General features: G+C 38.4%; 1 protein-coding gene across 4 annotated transcripts in view; it reads right to left on the minus strand.

Annotated features, from left to right (window-relative positions):
* Window positions 1-14,582, minus strand: part of SYTL5 (synaptotagmin like 5) — an 83,396-nt gene that overhangs the window by 7,844 nt on the left and 60,970 nt on the right. Inside the window, exons 10-15 of one of the 4 annotated variants that reach the window (XM_063182081.1) lie at window positions 12,852-12,944; window positions 8,963-9,028; window positions 7,817-7,995; window positions 6,391-6,493; window positions 4,080-4,241; window positions 838-946 (exon numbers count right to left, since the gene is read on the minus strand). In XM_063182081.1, coding sequence (XP_063038151.1) covers window positions 838-946; window positions 4,080-4,241; window positions 6,391-6,493; window positions 7,817-7,995; window positions 8,963-9,028; window positions 12,852-12,944 — 712 coding nt within the window. The remainder of the gene's footprint in view (window positions 1-837; window positions 947-4,079; window positions 4,242-6,390; window positions 6,494-7,816; window positions 7,996-8,962; window positions 9,029-12,851; window positions 12,945-14,582) is intronic. The other 3 variants (XM_063182088.1, XM_063182082.1, XM_063182094.1) reach the window with 3 other exon arrangements.

Below are 14,582 nucleotides of genomic sequence, written 5' to 3' on the forward strand. Positions count from 1 at the left end.
CCATCAAATGCAAATGCTAACAAGCAATACTGTCACTGAGACAGTGATATTCCTGCATCTGGTACATCCATGTGCACTCAGGTGCTACCCAGTGATTGCTCTCACTTCAAAGGATTGCTGTTCCTCATGCTAACACAATGCAAAGAGAGAGTAACTCTCCTCCCTTGTTCATTGCTGATGAAAATAATGGGTCACCCTGAAGAACTCAAATAAGATTTTATAGGATTAAATTGCAGCAGTGATACAGTACGACTGAGCAGAGGAAAAGCAGTAAGAAAAAAGGGTGAAAATGAGGAGGCAGATTCAGGTGAATTAAGCATGAAGAACTAAGTGAGGTCTCTTACTTAAGCATTGTATATAACTAGCTGAAAAAAGAACTCTCAGACTACAATGCAGACAATTTATTTCTCTGTGGCTGCCCTTGATCATGTTACCTAATGTCTGGATTTTTTTTTTTAATTAAGTCAGAGCAATGCATCAACCACTGACTGCATATTCCTCTTCCATTCTCTCTTCTTAAGCTCAGTGTAAGAGAAAAGGATGAAGCAAAAGAAACACACACATGGTTCAGAATTTCCATATATAACTATTGAAGCCAGGTTGGATAAGGCCTTGAGCAACCTGGTCTAGTGGAAGGTCCCTGCTCATGGCAGGGGACTTGGGACTAGATGGTTTTTCAGGTCCATTCCAACCCTTAACATTCTGTGATTCTATAAATGAGCATATTAAAGTATGATTTCAATCTTCACCAGTACCATTACTTCACCCTATGTGAAGATTTTTGATACATCATCATCACATGACTTTTAAAACCCTCATTATTAATGTTTGTTTTACCTTGAAACTGCCCCAGAGGAAGCATTAGGTTTCTGTCTGGGGGAATATAACGCAAAACCACTGTCAGTTCTCCTTTGTATTGAAGCCCAAAATCTGTCACAGCCTCCACCTGGAGAAGAAAAAACCAAACCAACCAGAAATCCAGCCAAGGTTAATCATTCAACTTTTTCTTTTGATTATAATTCTGTTGAAATATAGCAATAAATCTATAGAGTGTTTTAAACACTTTTTAAACACATCAAGATGTATCAGCCCACTTTCAGAAAATAAGACATTCAAATTGGAGGCAATCACATTTTAGAAACTTTCTGAGCTAGGGAATGCAAGCTCTCAGAAAAATAAATCCATGTGGCATTAGACACTGTTCAGTGAACACACAGATGAGTTATTTAGCATGAGTAAGTGAAAAAAAAACAGCAGCAAAAAAACCCCTCAAACTTATTTCTGAGTATATAAACTATAACTGATTTAATCTGATAGTCAGTCTTTATTTGCACCACTCAGGGTTTAAAATCTAATTAGTTTCATGGATTTTAGAGAAGTCCCTCCTGAGTCAGTCTTTGACAGGATGTGTAGGGAACAAAGGGGAGGGAGAGCAGAGTACAGCTTTGAAACACAAAAACTTCTTAAAAACTGGTATTCCCAGTGTCCTCTTTGTTTTCTACACAGCTTTTATTTCTGCATTTCTACATCTTTTTTTATAAATGTTTAAATCTTACCCAGAAGAATGCAATTAGTGCCCTTCAGTCCATCTTTCAGGAGAGCTTCAAAATAATATCACTGGCAGGGTACTGAATTTCCATTCACTTTGCCAGAAGTTGGAAACTACGTTTTGAGAACTCTGGATGCAACACAGAGAGCTCTGACTTCCCTGGTGGAGCTGGGACCACTCTCAGCAGCCTGGTGCAGTGAGAGCTGTCCCTGCCCATGGCAGGGGATGGGAACAGGGTGATCTTTGAGACTCCTTCAAACCCAAACCATTCTGTGCTTCTGTGATGTAATTTCTGTACATGCTTCAGTGCTTAGGTTTGGGTAAAATGAACAAATCTTCCTGATTTCTTCAGAGGGATGAAGGACATGGATAAAGGGAAAGGTACCACAGAAGCCTTTAAGGAGTTGTTTATGGAGGAATGTCTGACCTGTGAATGTGGAGGAATGTCTGACCTGTGAATGTCTGACCTTCTATGAGATGTATTCAGCTTGTTTCCTGACACCCCACAAAGGTCAAAATTCTATTGTCCAGAGAAAACCAGTGAAAATCCCCACCAGGAATTCATAAGGTGTGCACAGAGGGTCAGCATTGCCTTCACCTCACAGACTCCAGGCTGAGGCACTGACCACTCACTGGGCTCAGGATGGGACAGAGAACAAAGCGATTTTAGCCACAGCAACAGGGCCCTTTTGTGACTTTGAAGCATTTTTACAGCAGCACAGGCACTGCTGTGTTGCTCTACACACTGAGAAAAACAGTCTTGTCTGACCCCACTGCCCAATGCCAGCTGCTACAACAAAGCACTAAAGAAAACCTGCAGTAAATGGCTGTGGAATAATTTACACATCTACATTTTGCCAGTCAGGCAGTTCACTTTTGGCCTAAACTAAGCGACTTTAGGCTCAAGTTTCCCATAAAGGCATCAAAGGTTTTTTTTATTTAGTTCTGCTTGTGGACAAGCAACTGTGTAAGTCCTAATGCCAGAAAAAAAATTTGTCAGCCTCTCCTCCAAATCCACATGACTCTATAGTCTGTTCTCTCTTTAGCTGCAGAACTATTTCTCTATTTTTTCTGACTTAATCACACTCCTCTGGAAAACAGATCTCTCAATGCTCATAGAAGAAGAAACACGTCTTCAAGTCTCCAGCCTTTTCACTGAAGCAGCTAAATGATTCATGATAAAACAAACAAAGCACTGTAATGAATCCCAGAGAATATTTGATTGCCATTCCTCCATTCCTGTCTCTATCAGGGGTCCATATAGGAGAACAGTGTGTATTGTTTGCATGGATATTAGCCAGTGCTTCTTTTAGTAGTAATAATTGATTTTTTTTTTTAAATATCATCCTTGCTGATCAAAAACTTTAGCAGTGTTCCAAGTTTAGAAACAATGTTGGTAGCAACTTAGGAGGCAGACAAGACCAATTCTGTGTTTGCTTTCTTTGACAGTAAAAGAAGTAATTTAAAAATCCTTTTACTGGTATTGGAAATAATCAGATACCACCTTCCAGCTGGACTGGCTGAAATGCTTAGTGCCTCATTATTCATTTTGCTCAGCAGGAGAGCTTCATGACTATTTTGGTTATTTTTCCATTAAGATTAAAAGAAATTACCTAGAAATTAATTACAGAGCAGATTCATCTCCTACCTGATAGAATGCCAAAAATTAAACACTGTCTCCTGAAACCCAAAAGATAATATGATTTCCTTAAGTGTAATGAACATAGAAAACCCAAATCATGTGGTCAACTGTGACAATATTAGCTGCACACCTTATATTTTTTTTGAAATTAGAAAGATACTCTTTGTTAAATGTCACTCTAAACCCCTGGAATTCCTGGGGATTACGGCTGCTGCAGGAGCAAGCAAGAGAGAAGCCCTTAATCCTCTGGTTTACAGCAGCTCTTTGAATCTCTTCCAAAAACAAAAAAATGAACACCATTGCCAAAGCAGGGCAGCCCTGGGCACAGGAGTCACCTGCCCTCCCCTGAGTACAGGGCTTGCTCTGTTTCACAGACCTCTCAATCTGCTGGCTGAGCAGCCTCTTCTTGTGCTTCTCTGTTTAAGGTGAGTTAGAGATATTGAGAAGTTGTTTTGTCACATCTGAAAGGTGTAAAGCACTTTGAACTGAAAAAAAGAAAGCTTGTTTCTTTAATAACCTCTTAAGAGTTGGGTAAGGGGAATGGTAGGGAAGTTATTTGTTTTATATGCTATTTTAAAAGATTAATGTATTTACTGAGTAATTTTTTAAATTGGACTTTATTACTTTATTGGGCTTTATTACCTAAAAAAAAAGCTTTATTTAAAAGTTTTTTTTGTTATTGTTTTTAGTAGCCAATCATATGTGAAAATTTCATGAAGACTTTAAAACCAGCAAGCTTTTACTGAATTAAGAATTAATTTGCTTTTTTTTATTGTCATATTAGACACTTATAAAGTCCTGCTTTATAAAAAAGTTCCAAAGGAAAAAAATAACTAATTCTTGTTAAATTTGCTTCACAGCACTTTCACCAGTCCTGGAAACCCTTACCTTGGGCTGGAGCACAAACCACTCATCACCCTGATTTTCAAAGTTCCAGGAATCAAATGGAATTTCCACTTCCCCAAGGAAGCTGTTGCGTCCAAATCTGTCATAGTGCCAGACAGAAACCTGCAGGGTCCTGGTTTCCAGCTGCGAGTGACTGATGACATACTACCAACAGAAAAAGAGAAAAAGAAACTCTCAGAATAAGCAGAAATAACATTTTCCACAAATTTTTTATGGCTCTAGCTCAGTTGCACCAAGCCCAGAGCAGTTAACAAATGGAGCATGAAAGAGAGATTTGTTTTCCTTGCAAGCAAGATTGATCTAGCCAGAAAGTTCAAAATATTAATGTGAAATCTTTGCTGTATACATCCAGAGATAATTTGTGTTACTATCACTATGGTGGCTTTGGTTTTGGTATTATATACTGAGTATTTATGACTATAAAGTAAATTACAATGCTTAAAAATATGATCCTACAAGTTAATTCCCTACAGGTTTATATAAAAGAAGCAGATCAACATCTAGGTTGATAAAAAGAAGAAGCCCCACTGGTTCTTTCATCCCTAAACAGAGTCTGGTTAACACTGCTTTCCAGAAAGCAACTACTCATTTCCACTTTTTTCTTTGTAGCTTACAAAAACTTGTTCTGAAAACACATCCAGCAGCATCTGCACGGCATGCACTGAGCCTATCAGTAACCATTGTTGGGTTTGAAAGCTATTAAAAAACTCATGTCTAGCTATTAATATACCAAAGCTATTAAAAAACTCACATCTAGATATTAATATATCAAAGCTATTAAAAAACTAGCATTGTAGTTTAGCAAATACACAGAAAATTATAAACATCTGGAATTCTGGCTCTGCACACTCTACTTTTAGCAAAAGCCCATTATTTCCGTGACATTCACCCTTCTACTAGTGTTAGCTGAATAAACTAATGTCTTATTTTTGCATCAGGAACAATATTTGGACATGGACAAATACTGCCCAAAAGCTGAATCAGTCAGGTCAGTTGGCAAATTATGTACAGATCTATCTACAGTGCCTAACCCTAGATGGCAACTGTTCCACTGTGAGAAACCTCATATTCTGCAACAATGGAGTAAAAGTCAAAGAGGAAAGATACAAGACAGATTTAATTCTTTTTATTTTCTTTTTTTTAAACAGGATTTTCAGTTGGGATGAACAACTCTTCCTTACCTACACACATTTTGTTATATTCTGTATTTCAAAGAAATTTCTATGTCCTATCTTCACCCTGCAATTATGTTTAGTGCTATATTACTTGATAAATAAAATCTAATTCTCTATTTTTTCCCAGTTCAGGCAAGCCTTAATTTTACTCTATACCATTTAAAGATGAGGCTATAAAAAGTCTCCCCTTGGCAAGCAGCATGGCCAGAGTGTGTGTGCCTGCAAAATGGTTTTGTAGCCAGGCCAAGCCAAGAACACCAGCCAGGGAACATCTATTTGCCTCTATTATAGGAAACTTATTTAAAGTGTAACTGAAATTTAAAAAAAAAAATCAGGAGAAACTAAAAGGAGTTTCTGGTTCCATGGTAGCCTGCTGGATAACTCTTTCAGTGGGTAGGAAAGGGAATCATCAGGAATTTTGAGGTCAAGATGCCAGGGAGGCAGTGAAGGGGCAGCAACCCCCGCATTCCCACCTGCACCACAGAGCCAGGGAGGTGAATGAGAAGCTGGTGAGGAGCTCAGAAGGTTTCAGCCTCTCTGGTGGAGGTGGGTGAAGGGCAAGGAAGGAGAGAGCTGTGGGCACTGTGTCCTCAAGAACATCAAGCCCACTGCAATAGAAAATTACCTTCATCACAGGTTTTAAAAAGACAAATAGTGAAGCAGATGCTAACATTTTCTTATCAAAGTTAGTTCTGCTTTAGAAATAAGTTATACCTCCCAGAAGAATTCAGATCTTACTACAAAATGTTATTTTCTCTTCTAAATCTGTTAGACAGGAAGTTCTAATCCAGCTTTGTTTCAGCATCAAGCATATAAAATCTTTAAGGTGCTTTTAACAACTCTAAGCTCAGGCTAGATGGGAACATCAACAGTTTTGAAAGAGATCTATGGGAATTAATGGAATTTTTAACCATAAAGGAGAGAACCAAACAAAAGTTTCTTAATGCTGAAAGCCAGAAATTGCAACTCATAGGTTTGGTAGATGCTTTTCCTTAAACACCTTCCTTTTTGAGGCGTTTCTTCCAAGTTCTAATCCCTGTACTGGAACACATATAGAAAATACCTGTGAGCACAAGTGAAACATTCATCAGAGCCTGAGAGAGAGAGACTCTTCTCACCTTCAGTGTCTCATTAAATTCCGGGTTGGTGCTGTTACTTTTAATTTTGGTCTTGCGCTTACTCTGGCGGGACTTGTCAGGCAGGAGATAGGCTTTGACATAGCTGCAGAGCAAGGAGCAGAGAGTTAGCCAGGAGTACAAAATTGAGCACAGACCTGACAGAAGGTAGGCTTCTCATAGCTGCAGAGCAAGGAGCAGAGGGTTAGCCAGGAATGTAAAATGACCAGTTTGAGCGCAGGCCTGGCAATCCTGCATCAGCAACACATATGAGGAAATTAATTTTTGCAGTGTGAAGAATGTAAACACATCACAGAGAATATGCAAAATGTGGAGAAGTATGGCCCTTACCTCCAAAGGTTAAGTTAGATAAGACCAGAATAACAAAAGGCAGAGCTAAATTAATTTATTTATTCTCAGAAATGCAACAAACTTTCCTAACAATTTCCCTTTTGCCATATATGATTACCAACTGGTCATATATGATTACCAACATATGACAAAATATACACTAAACCACAAGATAGTTAAAAACTTGTAATTTATATGCCACAGATCAATCATGATTAGAGATACTAATTGTTACTTTCTCATGAGGGAGTTTACATATTATACTGAAAACTATGATGAGAAACTCAGAAAGCAGCTGGGATTGTTTAGCCTGGAGAAAAGGAGACTCAGGGGTGACCTTATCACTCTCTAAACTCCCTGCAAGGTGCCTGTGCTCAGGTGGGGTTGGTCTCTTTCTCCAGGCAGCACTGACAGAGCCAGAGGACACAGTCTTAAGTTGTGCCAAGGGAAATATAGGTCAGGTGTTAGGAAAAGGTTTTTTACAGAAAGAGTGATAAAGTTCTGGAATGCAATTCTGGAATTCTGGAGGCAATGGAGTCACCATCCCTGGATGTGTTTAAAAACAGACTGGATGTGGCACTGGGTGCCAGGGTTTAGCTGAGGTGTTGGGGCTGGATTGGACTCAATGATCTTGAAGGTCTCTTCCAACCCAGTGATTCTGTGAATTCTGTGAAAACATGGTACTTGCAAAGTGAGTATATGGGCAAAAATACAAAGTTATTTCCATTTTCCTTGCCTCCAGAACATCACTCCTCTCATATACTTCAGTTTTGATGATGGAAGTAAAAGAAACTTGATGCTCCCTGCCTATTCCTTCATACTTTTTTCCCTTTTAGTATAAAACAGGTTGGTAATTTAAGCACTCTTACTGTTTCCCCATAACAGGTACATGTTGCCTTAAGAAGCACACATGAAATGCCCTTCCCACAGGGAGCCCAAACCAAGCCATCACCAAAATGCTGCTTGTACCAGCGGGATCCTGTGAATTCCCAGGCTTGAGTCCCAAGCCCTGGTTGGAGCCAGGGTGGGATGTGCAGGGGACACCCCAGCGGAGCTGAAGGAAACTCTCAGTGCTTACGGGTCTGTCCTTTGCTTCCTCTCATCTGCAATGGCCAGGTTCCTGCAGCTCCTCACCAGGACGTTGAGGGCCCCTGTTTTGTAGATGTAGCTGATATTGAGGAGGATTTCCCCGCTGACCTTCACGTTGCCATAGTCACCAGTCTCACTGTAAACACTCACCATGCTGTTGATGCTGGTCTGGAGGGGAACAGAAAAAGGGCTCAGAGCCTGAAACACTCTTCTCTTCCCCAAAATCTGCTATTTTTGTTTTTATTTTTCCATAAAGCTACAGCCTTGCAATATGGTCACATTTTTTTAGGACTTGCTATGGAAACAGATATATATCATAGAACAGAATTGCCACGATTTGATGTGAAGGGAATAAGAACTGTAGTTAAAACTAGTTTAAATGTCTGGGTGGATGTTTTTCCATGCAAGACTTAAACTTATTTATAAACATGACTGAATTTAAATTACCACCTCTTAATTATTATATGGACTGAAGAGCAGAAAGGCCACATAAATTGGAAGTTCACATAAGCTCCAAGCAGAACAACAAAAATTTAAAAGTCACTTCTCTGGCTCAGCTGTTCACCTCATTTTTAGTGAGTCTCATAAGACAACTGCTGACAGAGTCCCTGGGAAAACTTACAGAGATACTTCCCATAATGGAAATAGTGTAAAACCACATTTATTTAAAGTGACACCTGTCTCTAATTAACAATTCTAAAAGAAGGAGCAAAATTCAACCCCTACCCCATTTCTGCATATTTTGTAAAGTAAAAAAATTTTATCAATAACACCACAATTTTTTTTTTTTTTGCTACAGCATAATATATCATCCCTCAATCCCTCTTCCTTCATAAAATGCAGATAACTGCTATGAGGATTCCCTCTTCCAAAAGTTTATGTTTAGGAAAGAACTGAATATTTTTTAAAGAAAACTGGAAAAATATGCACACTGCCAGAACCAAAAACATTTGAAAAATCTAGAATGCATTTCCTTTTGAGTCATTGAATAAAATTGCTCCAAAACATATATAACCACCTAAATTCTGACACCCAGGAACCTTGCAAGACAGCCAGGTACAGCCTTCAACAAAAAGGGAGAAAAGAGAGAGAAACCTTAAAAGTAAGCTAGAGCAGAGGATTCAGGAGAACTCACAGTGTCACCATCTGCTTCGGGAACATTTAAATATGTCCATTTTCTGTCAGAACCTTCTGGGGAGTTCTTTAAGGAAGGCAGTGCAAAAGATCAAGAGAAAAGAGCATTAGACTGATAAGAAAGAGTAAGTGCAGTGAGAAATCTTTATCTACATAGAACGGTAAAGGAAGTTTGTATTGCAAAGCCATGGTGAAAAAGCAAGGAAAAGGTAACACCAAATGAGAGAATTCAATATTGAAGGATGCATGGTTGAAAGTAATTACATAGAAATGTAATTACTGTATCATCTCTGTATCAAAATAAAAAAGTTATGTTTTAGAACAGTAGCTCAGCAGGTTTGGATTCATAATGGAGTACATTGGATTTGTTCTCATTTACATGTGCATGCCACTCCTCCCTGAAGCCAGACAAAATCTAAGAATTCCTCTATTTGCAGCACCAGTGCTTTTGCAAGAAAGGGCAGTTTCTCTGTGGAGTTCATAAGAACAAATGACAATTGCACGAAAATGTTGAAAAATGTCACTTTTTGGGAAAAAAAAAAGAGGTGATTCATTATTGGGGGAGACTTTTTCCCTCCTCTGCTTGGCAGAGCGGGATCTCACCAACTGTGTCTTGATCCATCTCCTCCCTGCCAGCTGCAGGGAAGGGCACAGTCCAGGGAAAGGAAAGTCCAGCCACACAGAAGGAATTGGTTTGTGACAAAATCCAGCTCTCCAAGCACCCTGCCCAAGGCCCCTGCAGCACAGGAGGCTCGAGGGATAAACAGTTCTGTGTCAGTGTGGTAAACAACAACAGACAGGAAAAAGCACTATTTACATAAGCAATTATTACCCATAAATTTGATTTTATGCCCCATGTAGGAAAAAAAAAACAACAAAAAAAGGTGGGTTTGATGTACTTATGGTGGCTGGCTTTATCCTTAATTAAGAAATAAATACATAAAGAAAAATGCTTGTCCTTTTAATACTTTTTATAATTGTCTGAAATTCCATTAACTGGACTGGTAAAATTACTGGAGAATAATTAACACATACCAACCAATGTGACATATTCCCTCCAATTTCTAACATACCTTGAGCTAAATTCCAGCCTTTACCATTTATACATTTCCACCTCTAAAATACATAAAAATATCCTTTTACAATGTTAGGGATTTAACCACTCCAGTGTTTTATAAAAATGCCTAAATTATCCCTGCAACAATTTGTATGCCCACTTCAGAAAAAAACCCAAGGTTATACCAATACAAGGAGGTGGATGAGCTATTTTCTACTCCAAACACTTCTCTCTCTAATCCAAATACTTTTTTTTCCTCAATCTTTATGTAAGCAGGCAGTAAGGGATAAATTGCTGAGTTAAAAGATGCCATGACAGTAGATCTGAAACAAATAGATGGCACCTGACCCTTGAATTCATGCAAACACAATTTCTGAATTGCTTGCCAAACATGAAGAAAATTATTCAAATTTAGTAAAACTTGATAAACTTCACTTTTTGCCCCCCACTCCCAGACTGTTCTGTAGAATTTACACTGGACATTGCATACAATAAATGTAAAATCCCTAAGAAAAATATTCATATTCTTATTTAGTAAGTAGCAAACAACATATGAAAGACACAGAGTCTCATTTTGATACCTCACTAAGAATTATATTTGTTTTGCATCATATCTTATTCCTGCAGTAAAGCACTGTAACATTTTAGTCTCACTGATGTGGTGGGTCTTGACAGCACCACATAAATATGTGGAGGATGAAGGATGAAGAAAAAACTAAATTTTTAAATTTTTAAAACAGTTCATGCAATAGCATTGGGAAAACACAAAATAGAAGACTAACAATGAGATACAGTTTCTCTTCAATGCCACATTCCACTTCCAATTTTGCTCATTCATGTTGCAGGCAGATTTCAAGTGTATTTTATCCTTTGTGATATTTCTTTCTTTTCCTCAATTATTCATTGTAAGACTAGCCATATTTATTTCAAAATCAAGAAAGAAAAGAAACAAAAAGTGAAAAAGGGGAAAGGAAAGGGAAAGGAAAGGGAAAGGAAAGGGAAAGGAAAGGGAAAGGAAAGGGAAAGGAAAGGGAAAGGAAAGGGAAAGGAAAGGGAAAGGAAACCATAGAGTTATGAGTCTACTGTTCATTAATAAGATTATTTCAATGTGACTTAATAGTTAACAGTCATTTGACAGCACAGGATAAAAAATATACTGGTCAAGAAGGCTCAAAGGCTTAAAACAATCAAAGTGAAGGTAAAAATATGATGGGGAAATGTTAGTAACACGTTAAAGGGGAATAAAGAAATGAACCTGTAAAATTGCCCTTCTATTGCAGGGAGAAGCAGCTGGCCATTCACAACTTTACCATTAACATTGCATGCAGTGACATTAAAAAACATGTCATGGTGAATAAGGAGAAACAGAAGCATTGAGATGTGAGATTATCTCAAACCTACAGCCCTGGAAAGGCTGCACTTTGCTTAAGAGAAAGGTCAGAGGGAAATCTACAGCAAAGGACAAAACCCAGCACATGGACAGAATGCTGCCTGAAGCACAGAGGGAAGGATCTCTAAATGCAGTTCCTTCATTAGAGAAAACACTTAAGCCCCTGCAACCCTCCTATCAATATTCAGAGGAAATGAAAATCATTCTGTCTATAAAATCCCTGGGACCAGCAAGCACAGGAGGCTGTGAGTCACTGCCAGCCTGGGCTAAGTGGGTGCAATTAGCCCAGAGTGCACAGGCTACAGGTGCTCAGATGTGCTGTGTCTGCCTCTCTGAACAGCAAAAACCAGAGGGGAAAATGGTCTGACAGAGCAGATCTAAGAATCAAAATGCTCTGTGAGCTTAAGTTCAGCCAACTCCATTTCTTTGGGATCAAGAGCTTCACTGGGGATTTCCTTGGCCTTCCTTGCACAGAGACTGATGGGGGTGCACTCTAGAAAGGACAGTTCTTTGGTTATTGTCATAGACCAAATTTTCTCCTCCCTTTTAGTATTCAGACTCATCTTCATCCTCTTCAGCACTCACACACTCTACATAGATTTCATGGCAGCTTTGTGCAGTCCAGAGCTATTCTTAGACACATAAAGCCATAAATGAGAGTGGCCAGAGAGGATTCTCTGAAGGTATTATTAGTTGCCCACAGACCCCAAAAATGAGGTACACAGCAGATAGCAATAAACTACACAGGTCAAAGGCTGCTTTTATTATCTATTTTCTTTCCCAGTGATTAACAGACTGCATAATGAACAGCAGAACCTTCTTATACCACTTTTGTTGCTACCATCAGGTGCCGCCACCCCTTTATTGTCACCAACCTAATCCCCAAGCACCTCTCCCCTGCAGTAAAGGGAAATACTCTCCAGATGTGGGTGGCATTGGAATCATGCCATGAAGAATGAGAGAAACCGAGCTGAGGGAGGGACAATGATTCCATGGAAGTGGGATGTGTACAAACACAGACAAATGTTTGTGTCCCAAGAACTGAAAGATCAGAGAGCAGTTTGAGATGGACCATCCCCCCCAGCCCCGTCTCTGTTTCAATTTAATTAAGATCAAGTGCTCCTCTGCAAAGCTGAGCAGTCACACACTGCAAACACCTTTGGCTTGCCTTCTCCACATGTAAGCTTGAAAATACCCCCAGCATATGAAGAAGTCTGCTAATGATACGCAAAATAGTTTTCTCTTTCCATGTCCTGCAGAGAACAGCATTTTAGCTTTGAGCAGCATTAATACTATAATAGAAAGTCTATCTGAATGTTAAGAGATGTGTCTCAAGTATATAATGAAAGATGAATGTGATAAATGATATGAAACAATTTCCTTTCTGGAGGAAATATGGTCTTTTGTGGAAGGACAATGCATGTATTCTACCCAAGATCTTACTGTTGATAATCCACTTGTCATATGTTCATGCTTTCTTGGATAACAAGAGGCCACTATGTCATCAATATCTTCTTCTGTTTCTTCCAGATAGCCCTAAATGACAAACAGGCATTTTAGTTGTTGTGTTCTGCACTGTGTTTGGTCAGCCTCTGTCACTTAATTTTGGTTCACAAGTTTTCCACTTAAGGAAGATGGAGCTGGATGCACTCAAATTCTGTTCTGTAAAGGAATTTTGGTTCACATTTTCCACATCTTTGCACAGACACAGAGCATAAGGGGAAGAGACAGCTGTGGTTTCAGGATTCAGTTGTTAAAGAACTGAAAATCTTCACACATAGACTTCATATCTTATATAGAGCCAGTTGATAAGCATTTTAAAAAGTAATTAAATTTCTGTATTGTATTAATAATTAAAAGGTGGAAAATCAGTAATTGCATAGCTTCATATAGGTGCTTGAGTTTTAATAAGCAGGACTGAAGTTTAAGCTATAAGCTATATAAGTTTAAGCTTTAAGCTATATACAGAGATAATTGCTCATTTAAACACAGCAATGGAGTAAAATCTAAACCAAATCTTTAGATGTGATTGGTGGTCCTAATGGAACTCTTAACTTTTACTTAAAATAACAGGAAAAATGCCAGCAGGCAATTATAATCCTATTAGGCATAGCTTGGAAATCTCAGTGTTTCCCTAAGCCTTATGGCAGACATATTTTGAAAGACTTTGTTTTTAATTTTAATGGAAGTCAGATTTTTCAAGTTCCTTATATCTGCTTTGCAGCTATAAAAGCTTCACCTTTTGACCCACCTCATTCCCTATTGCTTAGCTGCCCTCACTCTTTGAAGCTAACCAGAGAAATACTGGATTAAAATTCAGGAGTCTCAAAGACTTCTGTGTTAATCAGCAAAAACAGAGCAGGCAGAAATGCTGCTGGAGAGTTGAATTCACAGTTTACATAAAAAAAAATTTGTAGCACATTTGCCATACTTTACATGAACTTGGCTGTTACATCTCTTCTCCTTTGCTCCAGTCACTGAACTGGATATGAAAGCACCTAAAAGTGATTTTCTAATACTACTTTCCAATTGTTACTGCATATGTAATATTGAGCAGAGGGAAATCAGAACAAGCTATCACCAAAATTTACATACTGAAGAAAACACTTAGTTTCATGTTCCTATCATGAGCTTGCTCTGTTGGTCTCTTATCTTTCTAATCTTTTGAAGGCACTGTTAGTACCCCATAGAAGGAAAACAAAAAAAAAGAAATAATAGATACCTTAAACTAAATGAAAGGAAGAACCCTTGGAGACCTAGGCACAACAGCAAACTATTTCAGGGAGACAGATAGCTGAATCATTCAAAAGTAAAATCTCCCAGAAACCTGAAATAAACAAACAAAAAATCCCAACAAACCACTCCACCTGTAATTTCTATTCTCCTCATAAAGATCAGATTCTAGGTGATGTAATCTAGCTTTAAATTTGGAACAAGAATATAACTTTCTTACTTGCCTATGGAGCAAGAAGAAGAAATTCTATACGTGAAAAACTCTTTTCTTTACACTGTTGTATGGGTACCAGTGAACTCGAAAATAAACAATGCTACATTTTTACTGCAAAATAATTAAACAGAGGGGGGAAAAAAGTAAGGCAACATTTTCAGATCTTGTGTTTCAGTCTAGACACTCAAATTCTAACATTGCTCCACAGTGTCCTAACAAGTGCTGAA

Source organism: Melospiza melodia, chromosome 2 (assembly GCF_035770615.1).
Source record: "Melospiza melodia melodia isolate bMelMel2 chromosome 2, bMelMel2.pri, whole genome shotgun sequence".
NCBI classification, from domain to species: Eukaryota; Metazoa; Chordata; class Aves; order Passeriformes; family Passerellidae; genus Melospiza; species Melospiza melodia.